The 13,704-nt window shown below is 42.4% G+C and overlaps 1 protein-coding gene across 3 annotated transcripts in view; it reads left to right on the plus strand.

The window, feature by feature from the left end:
* JADE2 (jade family PHD finger 2) overlaps positions 1–13,704 on the plus strand; it is a 523,571-nt gene that overhangs the window by 331,384 nt on the left and 178,483 nt on the right. For 2 of the 3 annotated variants that reach the window (XM_086931489.1, XM_086931490.1), the window contains exon 9: positions 6,081–6,572. The exons of the other annotated variant lie outside the window; for it this stretch is intronic. In XM_086931489.1, the coding sequence (XP_086787615.1) occupies positions 6,081–6,572 (492 nt within the window). The remainder of the gene's footprint in view (positions 1–6,080; positions 6,573–13,704) is intronic. 3 annotated transcript variants of the gene reach the window in all.

Below are 13,704 nucleotides of genomic sequence, written 5' to 3' on the forward strand. Positions count from 1 at the left end.
AACTACGTCACTAACAAATTATCCGGCTACTTCAGCATCACATACATAGATAATGCAAAAACCACTTACATCAATATATTAAAACACATTTAGCACTTTCAATTAAACAAACACCTTTTGAACGTCAAATTACCAAATAAGGCAAAAAAATACATTCCATTACTGTTTAACAAAACATATCAAATAAATAATGCAAACACAACTTACATCAATATATTATCAAACACATTTAGCACGTGAAAATTAAACAAACACCTTTTGTACGTCTAATTACCGCAAAAAAAACATTAATACTTTACATTACAGTTTAACAATACATATGCTTTACATATCGCAAATACAAAACAGAAGTTTACGTTACATTACAAACATTTCCAAATATTACGAGCGAAATAAATACATTTCGAAAGTAATTAACTTTAACATACTATATAGACTACTGTACATTACATTTAAAAAAACTTAGAATTACATTCTTACCTGTCAAACGACGCAGCAACACCACAGGAACAAGAACACGCCTTCCGCGCACCAACATTCTCGATCTATGGGGAATTCCACAGTTGACGTATGCAAATCGGAACGCTACGTCAAAAACGTCGCGCTCCGATTGGCTAAAAAAAAACGTAAACACAAAACACACACAAGTCAAAAAAAAACTAGACCGCTAAACAGAGCAGACGTCGACGTGACGCAATACGTCGGCCATTTTAACATAAAAATAAAAAAGGGACTCCACATACACGTTAACACAAAATAACACACTTACTACAATACATACACACGTACATTACATACTACTATACACATTAGACAGAAGTCATACAAAGGGGACATGTGACACATTTTATTACTAAACAGCACATTACTTTGTTACGATTAACATAGACACACACTCATAACATCACCTTCACACAAAAAAAAAATCACACTCTTTCACACCCCCGCAATAACGCTAACACAACATCTCCCTCATACACCCTCACACACCTTCACCCTCACACACACTTACTCACACTCACACTCACACACTCACACCTCCTCACCCTCACACCCCATCACCCTCACACACCCACTCAATCCCAATTACTGAAATTCACACTCACACAACCTCACCCTCACACACCGTCAAACACCTTCAGACACACTCTAAAAAACAACTCCACACACACCCTCAATAACGCTCACACACACACACCCCCTCAGCCTCAAAAATTTTACCCTCACACAAACACGCTCCCCTAAAAAAAAGCACAACACTATCACACTCACAACACTTGAAACACTATCACGCAAACAACTTCACTCATCCACACCCCCTCACACCCCTTAACACTCACCCCCTCACACTCATCCCCTCTACATCAGCACTCACACACTAAAACTCACTCCCTCAACACCCCACCCTCACCCCCCACACACCCCCTCATTCACCCTCATTCACCCTAACACACACTCACATTCTCACACACACTCTCACACACACCTCACACACCCCATCACTCACGCTCTCACACAACACCTCACACACTCCCTCACTTACACTCTCAAACACTCCCTCACTCACCCGCTCACCCCCGCTCAGTCTCACCCTCACTCTCCCTTACACTCCCTTACCCCCTCAACATCACTCACTATGCCTACCCTCCCATCACACTCACACTCACCCCCTCACCCTCAAATCCCTCATACTAACAGCCCTCATACACAACAACCTTAACACTCACACCACTCACACACACACTCTCACACACCCCCCTCACCCACCCGAAACATCTCACCCTCACTAAGACTCAAACACTCACCATCACTCACCCTCAAACTCTCACCCTCATCCTCACCCTCACTCATCCTCACACTTATCTCCCTACCACTCACCCTCACCCTCACTCACCCTCACTCACCCTCAACACATCACCCTCACTCACCCTCACCCTCACTCACCCTCTACGCCTCGCCCTCAACACCTCACCTTCAACACCTCACCCTCAACACCTCACTCACAATCACTCTCGAACATCCACACTCAACAACTATCAACAACACTCACCCTCAACAGCTCACCCTCAACACCTCACCATCAACACCTCACCCTCAACACCTCACTCACACTCACTCTCAATAATCCGCACTCAACAACTAGCAGCAACACTCATCCTCAACAGCTCAACCTCAACACCTCACCCTCAACACCTCACAGTCAACACACCACCCTCACTCACTCACGCTCAATGCCTCACACTCAAAAAATCAACCTCATTCACCCACCCTCAACACCTCAACATCACTCACTCACCCTCAACACCTTACCCTCATTCACTCACCCTCACTCACCTTCAACGCCTCCCCTTCAACTGCACACCCTCACTCACACTCAGTCACCCTCAACCCCTCACTCACACTCAACACCTCACCCTCAACACCTCAGCCACCCTCACCCTGAATTACCCTCAACACCTCACCCGCAACTACTCACTCACCCTCACTCTCACTCATCCTCACTCAACAACACACAACTTCACTCACCCTCAACGCCTCAACAAACACCTCAAATTCAATGACCATCAACATCTCACCCTCCCTCACTCACCCACAAAACATCAGCCTCAACACCTCACCCTCAATCACTCACCCTCAAACATTCACCCACAATCACCCTCCCTCACCCTCAATTCCTCACCCACACCCTCAACACTTCACCCTAAACACCTCACTCATCCTCAACGCCTCACAGTCCCCCTCACTCACCCTCACCCTCACTCACCCTCAACACCTCACCATCTATAACACTCAACACATCACCCTCACTAACTCTCAATACCACAATCACCCTTCCCCTCACTCACCCTCAACACCTCACACCCTCACCCTCAAATCCTCACCCTCAACACCTCTAACTCACTCACTCTCAACACCTCACCGTCACTCACTCACCCTCAACACCTCACCCTCACTCACTCACACTCAATAACACGCAAGACCTCACCCTCAACACCTCATCCTCAACACCTCACCATCAACACCTCACCCTCAACACCTCACCCACAACACCTCACCCTCACTCACTATGACTCACCCTCACCCTCACTCACCCTCACTCATCCTCACTCACAATAACTCACACTCACTCACCCTCAATCACCCTCACTCACCCTCGACCCTACACTCACCCTCACTCATCCTCACTCATCCTCAACACCTCACCCTCACCCTCATCCACACTCAACACCTCACCCTAAATGACAATAACACTCTCTCATCCTCACCCACACTCACTCTCACTCACACTCACCCTCAACAACTCACTCACCCTCAACACCTCACTCACACTCAACTCCTCACTCACCCCCACCCTCACTCACCCTCAACCACTCACCCTCACACAGTGCTATAGGTCTCGCAGGATTTTTAGTTAAAGCTTTTACATTTGCTTATTGATTTTTGGATTTGTAATTCTTTTGCATTGCCTAAAAAAAAAAAAAAAAAAAAAAATTTACAACAAAAAAACTATTAACAATTCTAAAAGCACTAACTCTAATGCTGCGAGATCTATTGCATTTCTAATGCTTGTTAGAAGGTGTTACCTTATGGGGACTGGGTGGCAGCCTAAATTGTGGTGCGAGGATCTCGCTGATTCACAGGTCTAAGCCCTGGGGCACAGAAAAAGCCTGGTGTAATTAGCGCTCTAGTAGAAAGACCGGCCTGGGTATCGTCCCCAATAGGTGTCAGAAGCCTGATTTATACAGACCCACAACCATGCCTTTTTTTCACATTAATACAGACTCTGCTGCCGGTAAATAATTGTGCTCTCTGGCAGCAGAGCGTAGAAAAGTACGATCTGCATAAATAGCTTGAGGCTGTATGATCAGTTACAACCACAGAGGCGTCTCGCCCCTCAGGCCGGAATGCTCGAAGGACTACGGCGCGCCGCACGTTCCCCTCAGGAATTCAAACGTGCACTGAGTCCCGCTGCCTCCAACGCCCCTTGGCAGCGGGAGGTCTGCGTCGAGCCACACCAGGTGAAAGCCATGTAGGAGCAGAAAACGCTCCTAAAACTAATTGCGCAAGCACTTCACAGAAGTAAGGAACGCGCGGCAACGCTGCTCCAACAAAATTAAAACAATTACAAGGAGATAAAGAAACCATAAAGTAACATGTCAGAGCCACGATAACACGTGCATGCTCACATACAAAAAATACCATCAGTAACAGTGTAAGAAAAAAGTAAATCAAGCAGATTTAAAAAAGGCAGTTATCTCGGCTGCGCAGCAGCGAAGAAAGAAGATAAAGGACCAGCGTAGATGGCCTGTGTTTGGGTTGGAATGTCCCTAATTGGAGTACACAGGACTGTTTCCTGATCAGACATTTTCTTTGTACTGCAGTTTTCCCAAGGGTTCATGGGAAACGTAGTTGTGTTCTGTTGATATTGCCAAAGTGAAGAGAGAAGGCATAATCCTCGCCTCTAGTCCTGACATAGAATTACCTTTGTTTTGGATTGATTTTTCCTATATTTTGATAACGATACAAAATGATTTAATTTGAGAATAATTTGACTACAAGTTTGGATTTCTGGCCAGGATTAGTAAATTGTTAGAGTAGAGCTGGATATTAATTGTTCTAGCTACAAAGAAGAGATTTCTAAGTGATCTCAAGGACCTATGATTAGTACAAAGAATGAATTCTTGTTGAAGAAGTTCACCCTTTGAGGACCACTGGGAAACTATGATTATGAACGGGAATTTTGCCATGTAAAGCACCTTCCATGTGGTTCCCTTAATTTTAAAGAAGCTTAAAACATTCAGACGCTCTATGGTCCAAAATGCACCTGCGTGGGCAAGGTGGAAGTGATATTCCTTAGTTAGGGAACTGGAGAGTCTTCTTTGGTGAAGTTTCTTAGAGAAAGGACCTTCTTGCTGCTGAAATATGATGGTTTTCTCTGAGGGTGTATTGATTGCAGTCAACATTAATAGGAGGTTATCTTCAGGCTTCTTGTTCTGATTGACATTACGTTGTCTTCCATATCACAGTGGTCATTCAGTAACTTCTTTAAATCTTAAAGTTGTAATTGAATTCTACTCTGATGTACTTATTTGTTCAGAGTTTGAATGTGTCCAGAGCCACGATATTCTACTTAACACCTTGGCTGCTATGGCTTTTCCCCTCCTGTGCTGGAAAAGCTCGAAAGGCATTATTTCATGACAAGATCACCTTGTCATAAGCACAGCTCCAGTGTGCCTCATGACGAGCTGAGCTAGTCATGAGCATGGAAGGGGTTAAAGAGAACACATTCCTTTAAGGTTTCAGATAATTTATCAAGAGTTGGCGAACCCCAGGCAACAAGGCTTGAAAAGCTGCAATTGCAGTGCTAAGGGGACCCCAAATCCTCTGAGACTTCATGAGCATTCCGCTTTAGCATTGATGGCTTTTCAAATGCACTTGGTCATCACATGTATTTCCGGACCAACAATAAGGGCCACTCATGCTTTCTTTAAGCATTAATGTCAAGGTGTAGGCATTTTCTTTTCCCAGAGGCTTGAATCAGCCTTTTTTAATTGTATAATTAAGTTCTTGACCATTTGTGATGGAGCCAGAGCAGGTTGGAAGGATAGCAAATGTTTACTTTTGTGGTTATTCTTAGCCATCTCCATATGCAACTCATATCATACTCCAGTCTTACGTGTATGAAAAGTTATGACTTGGGAGTTAGTGGTGCATGGGCAGAAATCAAGGTCTCCATTTTCAAGTTTTTCAGCAGGTTGTTCTGTTCTGTGCAGTCTAGTCCCAACCATTTATGTAGGAAGGGAGAAGGACCTCCTTTCACTTACCAACCTGACTAATACTATTGCATTGATTTTAATGTTTACCATCGGGGAGGATAGAAGAGTTGAGACTTTTTCACAGGTGATTTCTCTTATTAAAATACCTAGTGTGTAGTTTACCCAATAAGGTTGTCTATTCCTTACAATGCAAGGGAAAGTAGTCTGATAATTGACCTTCTCCATGCTTATTGCTTGGCCTATAATTGTTTACATCACCATGTAGAGTTACTCATATTATGCTTTGTCTCTTTTCCCCCTTAGTGTTCCATGCCTTTCTGTATCACTGCATTTCACGTAACATGTGCATTTGACAACAATCTTGAAATGCGAACTATTTTAGCAGAGAATGATGAGGTGAAGTTCAAGTCCTTCTGCATCGATCACAGTAGTGGAACAACAAAACCAGAGGACTGTCGTCTCCCAAAACCAGCTGCTCATGCCTCCTTGCTAGAAACTGATCAACAAACTAAAGTGGACTTGGAAAAAGTAACATTGAGGAAACAAAAGCTCCAGCAGTTAGAGGAGGAATTCTACGAACTTGTCAAACCTTCGGAGGTGGCTGAGAACCTTGACTTAAAGGAGTTACTAGTTGATTTCATCTACCAGTACTGGAAGCTTAAAAGGAAGGCTAACTTTAACAAACCACTTATGTCACCTAAGACAGATGAGGTGGACAACTTAGCTCAACAAGAGCAGGATGTACTCTACCGACGTCTGAAACTCTTTACACACCTTAGGCAAGATCTAGAAAGAGTAAGTCCAACATTCTGTATGACTTCAACCAAGGTTATTGTTAAATCTATGCTTGCCACGTTTTTATTCTCCCTAAATTAAATGTACCTTCTGCGCACATTTTAATAGCAGTTAGGTGACTGCCATATTCTCCATCAACTGCGTTTGAATTTGCTTATTGAATGAACTTTTATTTTCATTTGATTTCTGCATATTGGTATGCCTTAATCCTCTGAAGTATGTCATTCCAATAGACAATTTCACATGCATAACTCACACTCATTTGGAGGGTGTCATTTGTCTAGGGTTCATTGGAGCCCTGTTAACTCACAGGTGTATCTGTTAAACTTTAGTGGTGGTCTCCTGCCCTAAAGGCCTTCTAAACTTTCGAAAACATTTCTCTCTGTTGGTTCAGTGGTATCACACACCAACAAAATCTGACTTTAACTGGCTCTGATGATTTACAGATTAAGAAATATGCAGTAGCTTGTTGGGTTATTTCTTTGTATGCACTTTCAAAGTTTTTCTTCTTTACCCTTTAGCTTATGGGCTGAGGATCTGCGGGATAATGAGTTCTGCAGCTGTGAACAATTGGCATGTATTTCAAACACCAAGCAGAGCCAGAGCCCAATTTTACAATGATTTATTGAACTGGAGCTTCAACAGATCATTTTAAAAAGCAATTGGATCTGAATAGGACAGTATGATAATGTTTTGAGGAAGTTACAATACAAATAGTCTTATAAATAACTTTCCCTTTTCCAGGACAGCCATGAAGTAAAGAAAGGCCAGGTTGAGGGATTTTACGCAAACGTTTTCAGTTAACACACGTTTCTGAAGGAAGGAAGGATAGTTCACCTGTGCTGCAGGCTAACAAGAGCCTGGAAAGTAAAGTTCCCCACACCAAGGTGATATAGCCTAGCATCTTAAATGCTGAGAACAAGGCTTTATTGCCCTACACGTTTCGGGGTACATGAACATCTTGTCCTCTGCATACGTGCTGAAAATCCTATTGGTACTTGCAACAAAACTTTTTTCTGTAATCTTGGCCCACAAGGGAAGAGCCTCCTTTGTAACAGATGATTACCATTTTTTCACACTGTGACGAGCAACACACAGCATCGGGCAGTGCCCCATTCCCTAAAGGCCCCAACAGACATTCTGACCCCCGCCCCATGGGCAGGCTGATTGGGGCTGTGGTTTACCCCTAATCTGTCCTACCTGGGAAGTCAAAAAGACAACTACACCAGGGATTATGTAGAGAAAAAAGAATGGAGTGGGGCAACCTGCCGTGGCATAGGGCCATGACACCATGACCTGACGGCCCCAACAGTCTTTCTACCCTGTGGGAGAGAGATTGTGTACCGTTTTTATCCGGAGAAGTCTGGAAACTCTGGGTGGCAGGAATTTTGTTGATCTCCGCAGATTCCTGGACTTTACTTCACAAAAATCTGAGAAAAATCATGTGGTTTTAGCCAAAGGTTGAGGTTTACAGCGCATTCTGGGTAATGAAATGCTGTGGGATCTAGACACTCGCCTGTATCTAGTAAAACAAAATGTTGCTAAATATTGGTTATTTTCTTGCTTCCCTACATGGGACCCAACAAACTGAGTAGCTTCAGAATCCCCAACATGGGGGGAAAGGGGTGTATATTTGGCCTTGATACCTTTTATGGAAAAATCAATAATGATAATGAATTTCCTCAGACATCAAAAAAAGGCTCATTACTTGTGGGATGGGGGAGTCTCCCCTGTTAAGGGATTGAAAGTACTGTTCTTGCAGTGATATTTCTAGTAGAACAAACTTGAAATACCCAGCAAAGATCTGTTTCCTTGCTACCTCATTGTCCATACCTCTTGTAAATAAGCAATTTATTTAGCAACATATTCCAAGACGCAGAATTTATGAAAGAAGAATACACTAAAGGCACAACAGTAGTACCAAATGGTTCTTGGCACTGCAAATCGCATATAACAAACCTGGATATAAAATAAATTTAACCCTGCAGCTGATACTACATAGATTTCTTATCTCCTTTTTAAAGTCAACATTGCCCATTTCCCTCGAAGACTGTAACCTGTGTTTGTAACCCGGCACCCCGGAATTCATTGTATGTATTATTTTAGACTCCCTTCCTTCATAGACTTATTTTTGGGGAAAATGTGCATCAGTTCATATTTTAACTCCATGCTGTGACGGATGAGTAGGGAGCTATTAAGTGAAGTGAGAAACATGTTGATATAATGTGACTCTGTATTTCTTTCTGCCTTCTCCCAACACCATAGACTTTGGCCCTTCAATCCAGATGTTTTCTGCTTCCAATGACGAAAAAAATACCTACTTGTTCCCAGAAGTTTCTTAAATTGAGACAGAGTTTTATAGTACGAAATAATCTACCCTGCCCCCACAGCCTCTGAGGCACAGATCAGTGTCCACCCAATGTAAAAAAGTTTATTTAATTAGTGTGAATCCTTGCATAATGGTTACTACTTGGGGATATTGTAAAGTTTCCTGCTGTTCGGTATCATCATGATCCCCCAGATCTGACACCTGCTGAGGTGTCATTTTGTTTAGATGTCCTTGGGTGGTGGCAATCAGAGTTTTTGGATTTACAGACTCCTGGTTTGAACTTCAAAGAACACTTCATGTTTCAAAGATGTTCCGTATGTGATCAAGGTGTGTTTCCTCAACGCATGCCTAATTTGCAAGTTTCAGAATACCTCTACCTATTTTAGATTATACTCTTATTGCAGCAGTTGTTAATTGAAACCCCTTACATCTCCCAGGATTCTCAACACTTCCCATTTTTCACATTTTTGCAGGTCCCTCAGTGCCTTCGATCCAGTATTTGTCGATAATGCTTTCTGGCCCGTCTAATCTAGCATCATAATGTAATTTTCTCATAGCTACTTTCTATGACCCTAATACTAATTGATTATGTTGTGGTAAGTGATTAATCGGAGCTGCGCAACATAGCGCAGCTGGGTACCACTGATCTCCCAGAGCATATCTATTAAACATAAGTGACAGTTCTTCTTTTGACGGTGATGGTTTATTTTCTTCAAGTCTAATCTCTAATAGTACCTATGTATATGAAGGTGCGCAATACCACCATCATTAACACCATCAAAAACAGGATCTCGTCTGGATAAAACAAAATTTTGCCTTCCCATGTTGATACTATCTAACACCTCTGACTGAAGCATCTCTTCTGACACATAGGGGATATATACATATATATTGGCTTTTCCATTGCTTAATTGTAAACAGATGATTTCTGGTACCTTAAGCTCTGCTATTAAAAATCTGTCTATCAAATGCCAAGGCTGCGTATTGTTGAATTCCTCTCGGGCCTCTACAATCCAGTACCAGAAACCCACTACCCCTTTATCTCACAGTTGGCCGGTCCCTGCTTTCAGCCTTTGTGCCCGCTTTTCTGTCTTTCTCTTCCTCCTCCTTTCCTGTTTTTGAGTTTTTCTCCTGTGGTCAATATCTAATGAGGAAAAATCCCCTGTCCCCAAAAATTAGTACAGTGGACCCTTTCGTCTAGAATGGCTGACATGTCTTACTATTTGACTGTGTTAAAGCCTTTAGCTGTATTCAGTTCAAGAACCACTGCATGCTCAGATAGTTTATATTTTTTCATACTACCACATATTCATACTTCCATTGGGTTTAAATCCAATTTGGACTGGGTGTTCCTATAATGTTCTAAAGTTGATTCTGATGGATACTTCCAATCACAGATTCCTCATGAATATCCTCAGGCACTAGACTGGATCTAGAAGATTTTTTCAACATAGCCCCTAAGCACCAATAGATGGTGCCATGCGACTTTTTCTACTTTGCTGTACGCCGGAATTGATCCTTTTGGTCAACATAGGTGCCACCTATTCACACTGATGTCAGTTGCTTTCTTTCTGCGCCTTCACATACAGATCTGTAGTTAATTCCTCTTTTCTTCTCATCAGTTGACCAAGATTTCCTCTCAAAAGATTTTTGTAGTGTGTATGGCAAAGGTCACCTCCAAAGACTACAGGCTGTAAGGCTCCTAGGAACTGTTGCAAACAAACAAATAGATCTCCATGAGGTAAGCCTTTGGTATATACTGCCGGGCCATGACTCCAAGTCATGCAGGGAGTGTACCCTGATGTATTTATGTTATCAATTGTAGTTCAGTAACCCTTTCCACTTTTTCCTGTCAGATGTAGTTATTATGTCAGATTTCACCCCCAACTTAAACAGAGGACTACAGCCCAAAAATTCTTACAGGCCATCTTTGTTCACAGGTAGTACAGCCGATACTGCAACCCAGCCGCTGCTCTTGCAGGTAAGAGCGGTGGGGCCGGCTGGGGGGGTTTCAAGAGACGCCCACAAGGGGAAATTCATTATTTATTGAATATTCCCTTGTAGTCATCTCTCGAATCCGTCCCCTCCCCCAGCCAGTTTCAACGCTCTTACCTGCAGCGGCCGTGGCTGCTGCTACGGCTAAAATAATTTGAAAAATGCAAGCAATAATACACCTGTATGCAGTTAATTAGTAATATGATAAAGAAAATACCTTAAAGCTGATGACGTCATCCCAGTTGGACTACAAGTAAAGATCGTTCGAGGTGTACTTACTGTGAATAAGAAGTAATAACACGGGTTCAGCCATAATGGCACTACCTGTTCCAGTCACTGGATGGTGATGGGTATTGATTCAGCACTAAAACATTAAAAAAACTCCTAGAGGAAATTTAAGTGCTAGAGAAACATAAGAGAATCTTATACAATCTCTAATGCAAAAACCATTCTTGAGTATACGAAACATGCATTTAATCACATAGAGCAAGCCAAGAAAGTCACTAAGGTTACAAAAGATAGAGAAAATCACCGAATCGAAAGCGCATATCTATATTCAGCTTTCGACTACTACCTTAAAAGAACCAATAGAAATACCAGTTACAGTCGCCCTTGGGGGCGCTTCAACAGACAACGTAAATTTGTAAATTTTTCAAAGAGACCTCAGAAGACTCAGCAGATCGTTCTAACACTGCTGAGTTGATGAGTAGGTCTTCAAACCCCATAGGGAAACTTGATTATTATTATTTATTTTTTTAAGAAAAGGGCCATTTGTGTCCACTCAACGAAGGCTGGGGGAGAACAAGGGGTCAAAGATGGCTCTGCAACACACCATTGACAGACAAACATAACTGAATTATTACCAATGGGGACCATTTCCACAAGCTGGATCAATCCACAGACGGTGCCCATTTAATCTTCTACTGAAGTTTCTCAGTTAAGTAAAGGTTGATCGTTTGTTCCCACGGAAAGACAACATTTTTTTAAATTGAAGACTCAATCATTTAGATCATTTTGCAAAATACACCTGAAGGCCTTTTTTTGAGGGGAGACCGTCCACTTCCATATTGGATACAACACGTTTAAGGCCACCCTGGAGCATTTCCCCTACAGAGAATATTCCATTTGAAAGATTAGTGTTAAAATATTTCAATTTTTTCAGCACAAGAGTATTTTTACTCCATACATATTTCTCTAGAATGCTCAGCACCCCCAAAGCTCAAAAGCGATAGATACTTCATTGATTATTCCACCTGCTTACAAAGGTGGAGGAATCGTTTTGCAGGATAAAGTGCCTCATAAAATCTGAGATCCACCACCATCTGTCCAATTTGAAATCCTTATCAAAGACTCAAAGAGAGCGCATTCAAGGCATCCAATTACAAATTCTTAAAATCACAACTGTAGCAAAAGAGGCTGGGTACCTAGGTGCCAATAAATGTAAGTATTTACATGTAAACAACTCTGGAACACTGGTCATCTAAACCCTCCCAAAAGTCAAGAATGCCAGCTGGTAAATGATACTTTATTTGATTTTAAAAAATCATAAAAGGGTGGGCTTACAACCATGCAAGCGGTATTTACATCATAAAACAACACAAAACCAACTTTAAATCAAGTTAAGAATTAATATCATGCTATACAAAAGTAGCGGGAAAAAGGTCTAAAAGGAAAAGAATAAAACGAATGATGTGAGTTCTTGCTGGGGACACGTTAATTTTGACTCATGTTGAAAGGGAAAAAAATAATAAGTATAAAAGAATAATGGTAGTTCAAACAAGAGGCTCGTTATTTTTAACTCATGATACATAAAGACAACCGTTTGGAGAAATGGGGAAGAGAGTGGAAAGGTCTGTGGCCTGCCAAATCCTGGCCTATTGTCCAGAGACCTCTTTGGATGCTGCCCTTTTTTCCAGCTCTATGGCGGCGAGATTCAAAAATGTTATGGTTTTACATGAGAGTTCTATCCAAGATCCACTTAGGCATCTTATCTCACCGCCGCCCTGCAAGTTCTCCCCTGGGCTTCTCTTAGAAGAGATCGAAGAAGCGTTTTTCTTAGATTTTGAAGTGCCGGGCATATGCATATACGGTGCAGTAAAGACTCTGTGCCGTTGCCACAGAGGCGGAAATCGGGTGTTGCCCACAACCGTAGCCATTTGGGATTGAGGTCTTTGGACGAGAAGCAACCCAGCCTTAAAAGGCTTAATTTCCTTTTGTAGTGGTCCCTGAAGCATTCTTTCAAATAATCCTGAAGTTTTAGGTAGGTATATGACGGCAAAACGATCCAGGTGTGGCTTTTGCCAGCCACTGCTGCTTTATCCATGAGTAGTGATGTTTGTTTGACTGCTTTCTTGATTATCAGTTTGAAGGCGGAATAAGTCATGGGCAGACGCCAAGTTTCTTCTAGTTTTAATGCCTCCAAAGCTTACCTCAAGATCTTGTATGTTGAGTCTGGTAGCCCGGCCTGTTTTTCGACTTCTAACCAGCAAAGGTGGGCCAGGGATTAGTCTTCTGCGTCCCTCGAATGCCAGCAAACCTCCTGGGAAGCCCATTCTCTCCGGTTGCAGCTCTGGTCTTGAACCCATTGGTGAATACATTGATTTCTTTATTAAACCTTTCACCTCCCTGACTGACTGTTACATCTGTGACAGCATGCGTTTTACCAACCTGATAAAGAGCATGCCCTTCCAGTTTACTTACCACACTTGAAATTGAATCACTCTATGCCAATACACCGCAGGACGAGTGTATCAGTGTCTTAAAGAATCTCCTCTACACAAGAACTAAGCCACACCAGGTACCCACACC

Source organism: Lissotriton vulgaris, chromosome 7 (assembly GCF_964263255.1).
Source record: "Lissotriton vulgaris chromosome 7, aLisVul1.2, whole genome shotgun sequence".
Taxonomy (NCBI): domain Eukaryota; kingdom Metazoa; phylum Chordata; class Amphibia; order Caudata; family Salamandridae; genus Lissotriton; species Lissotriton vulgaris.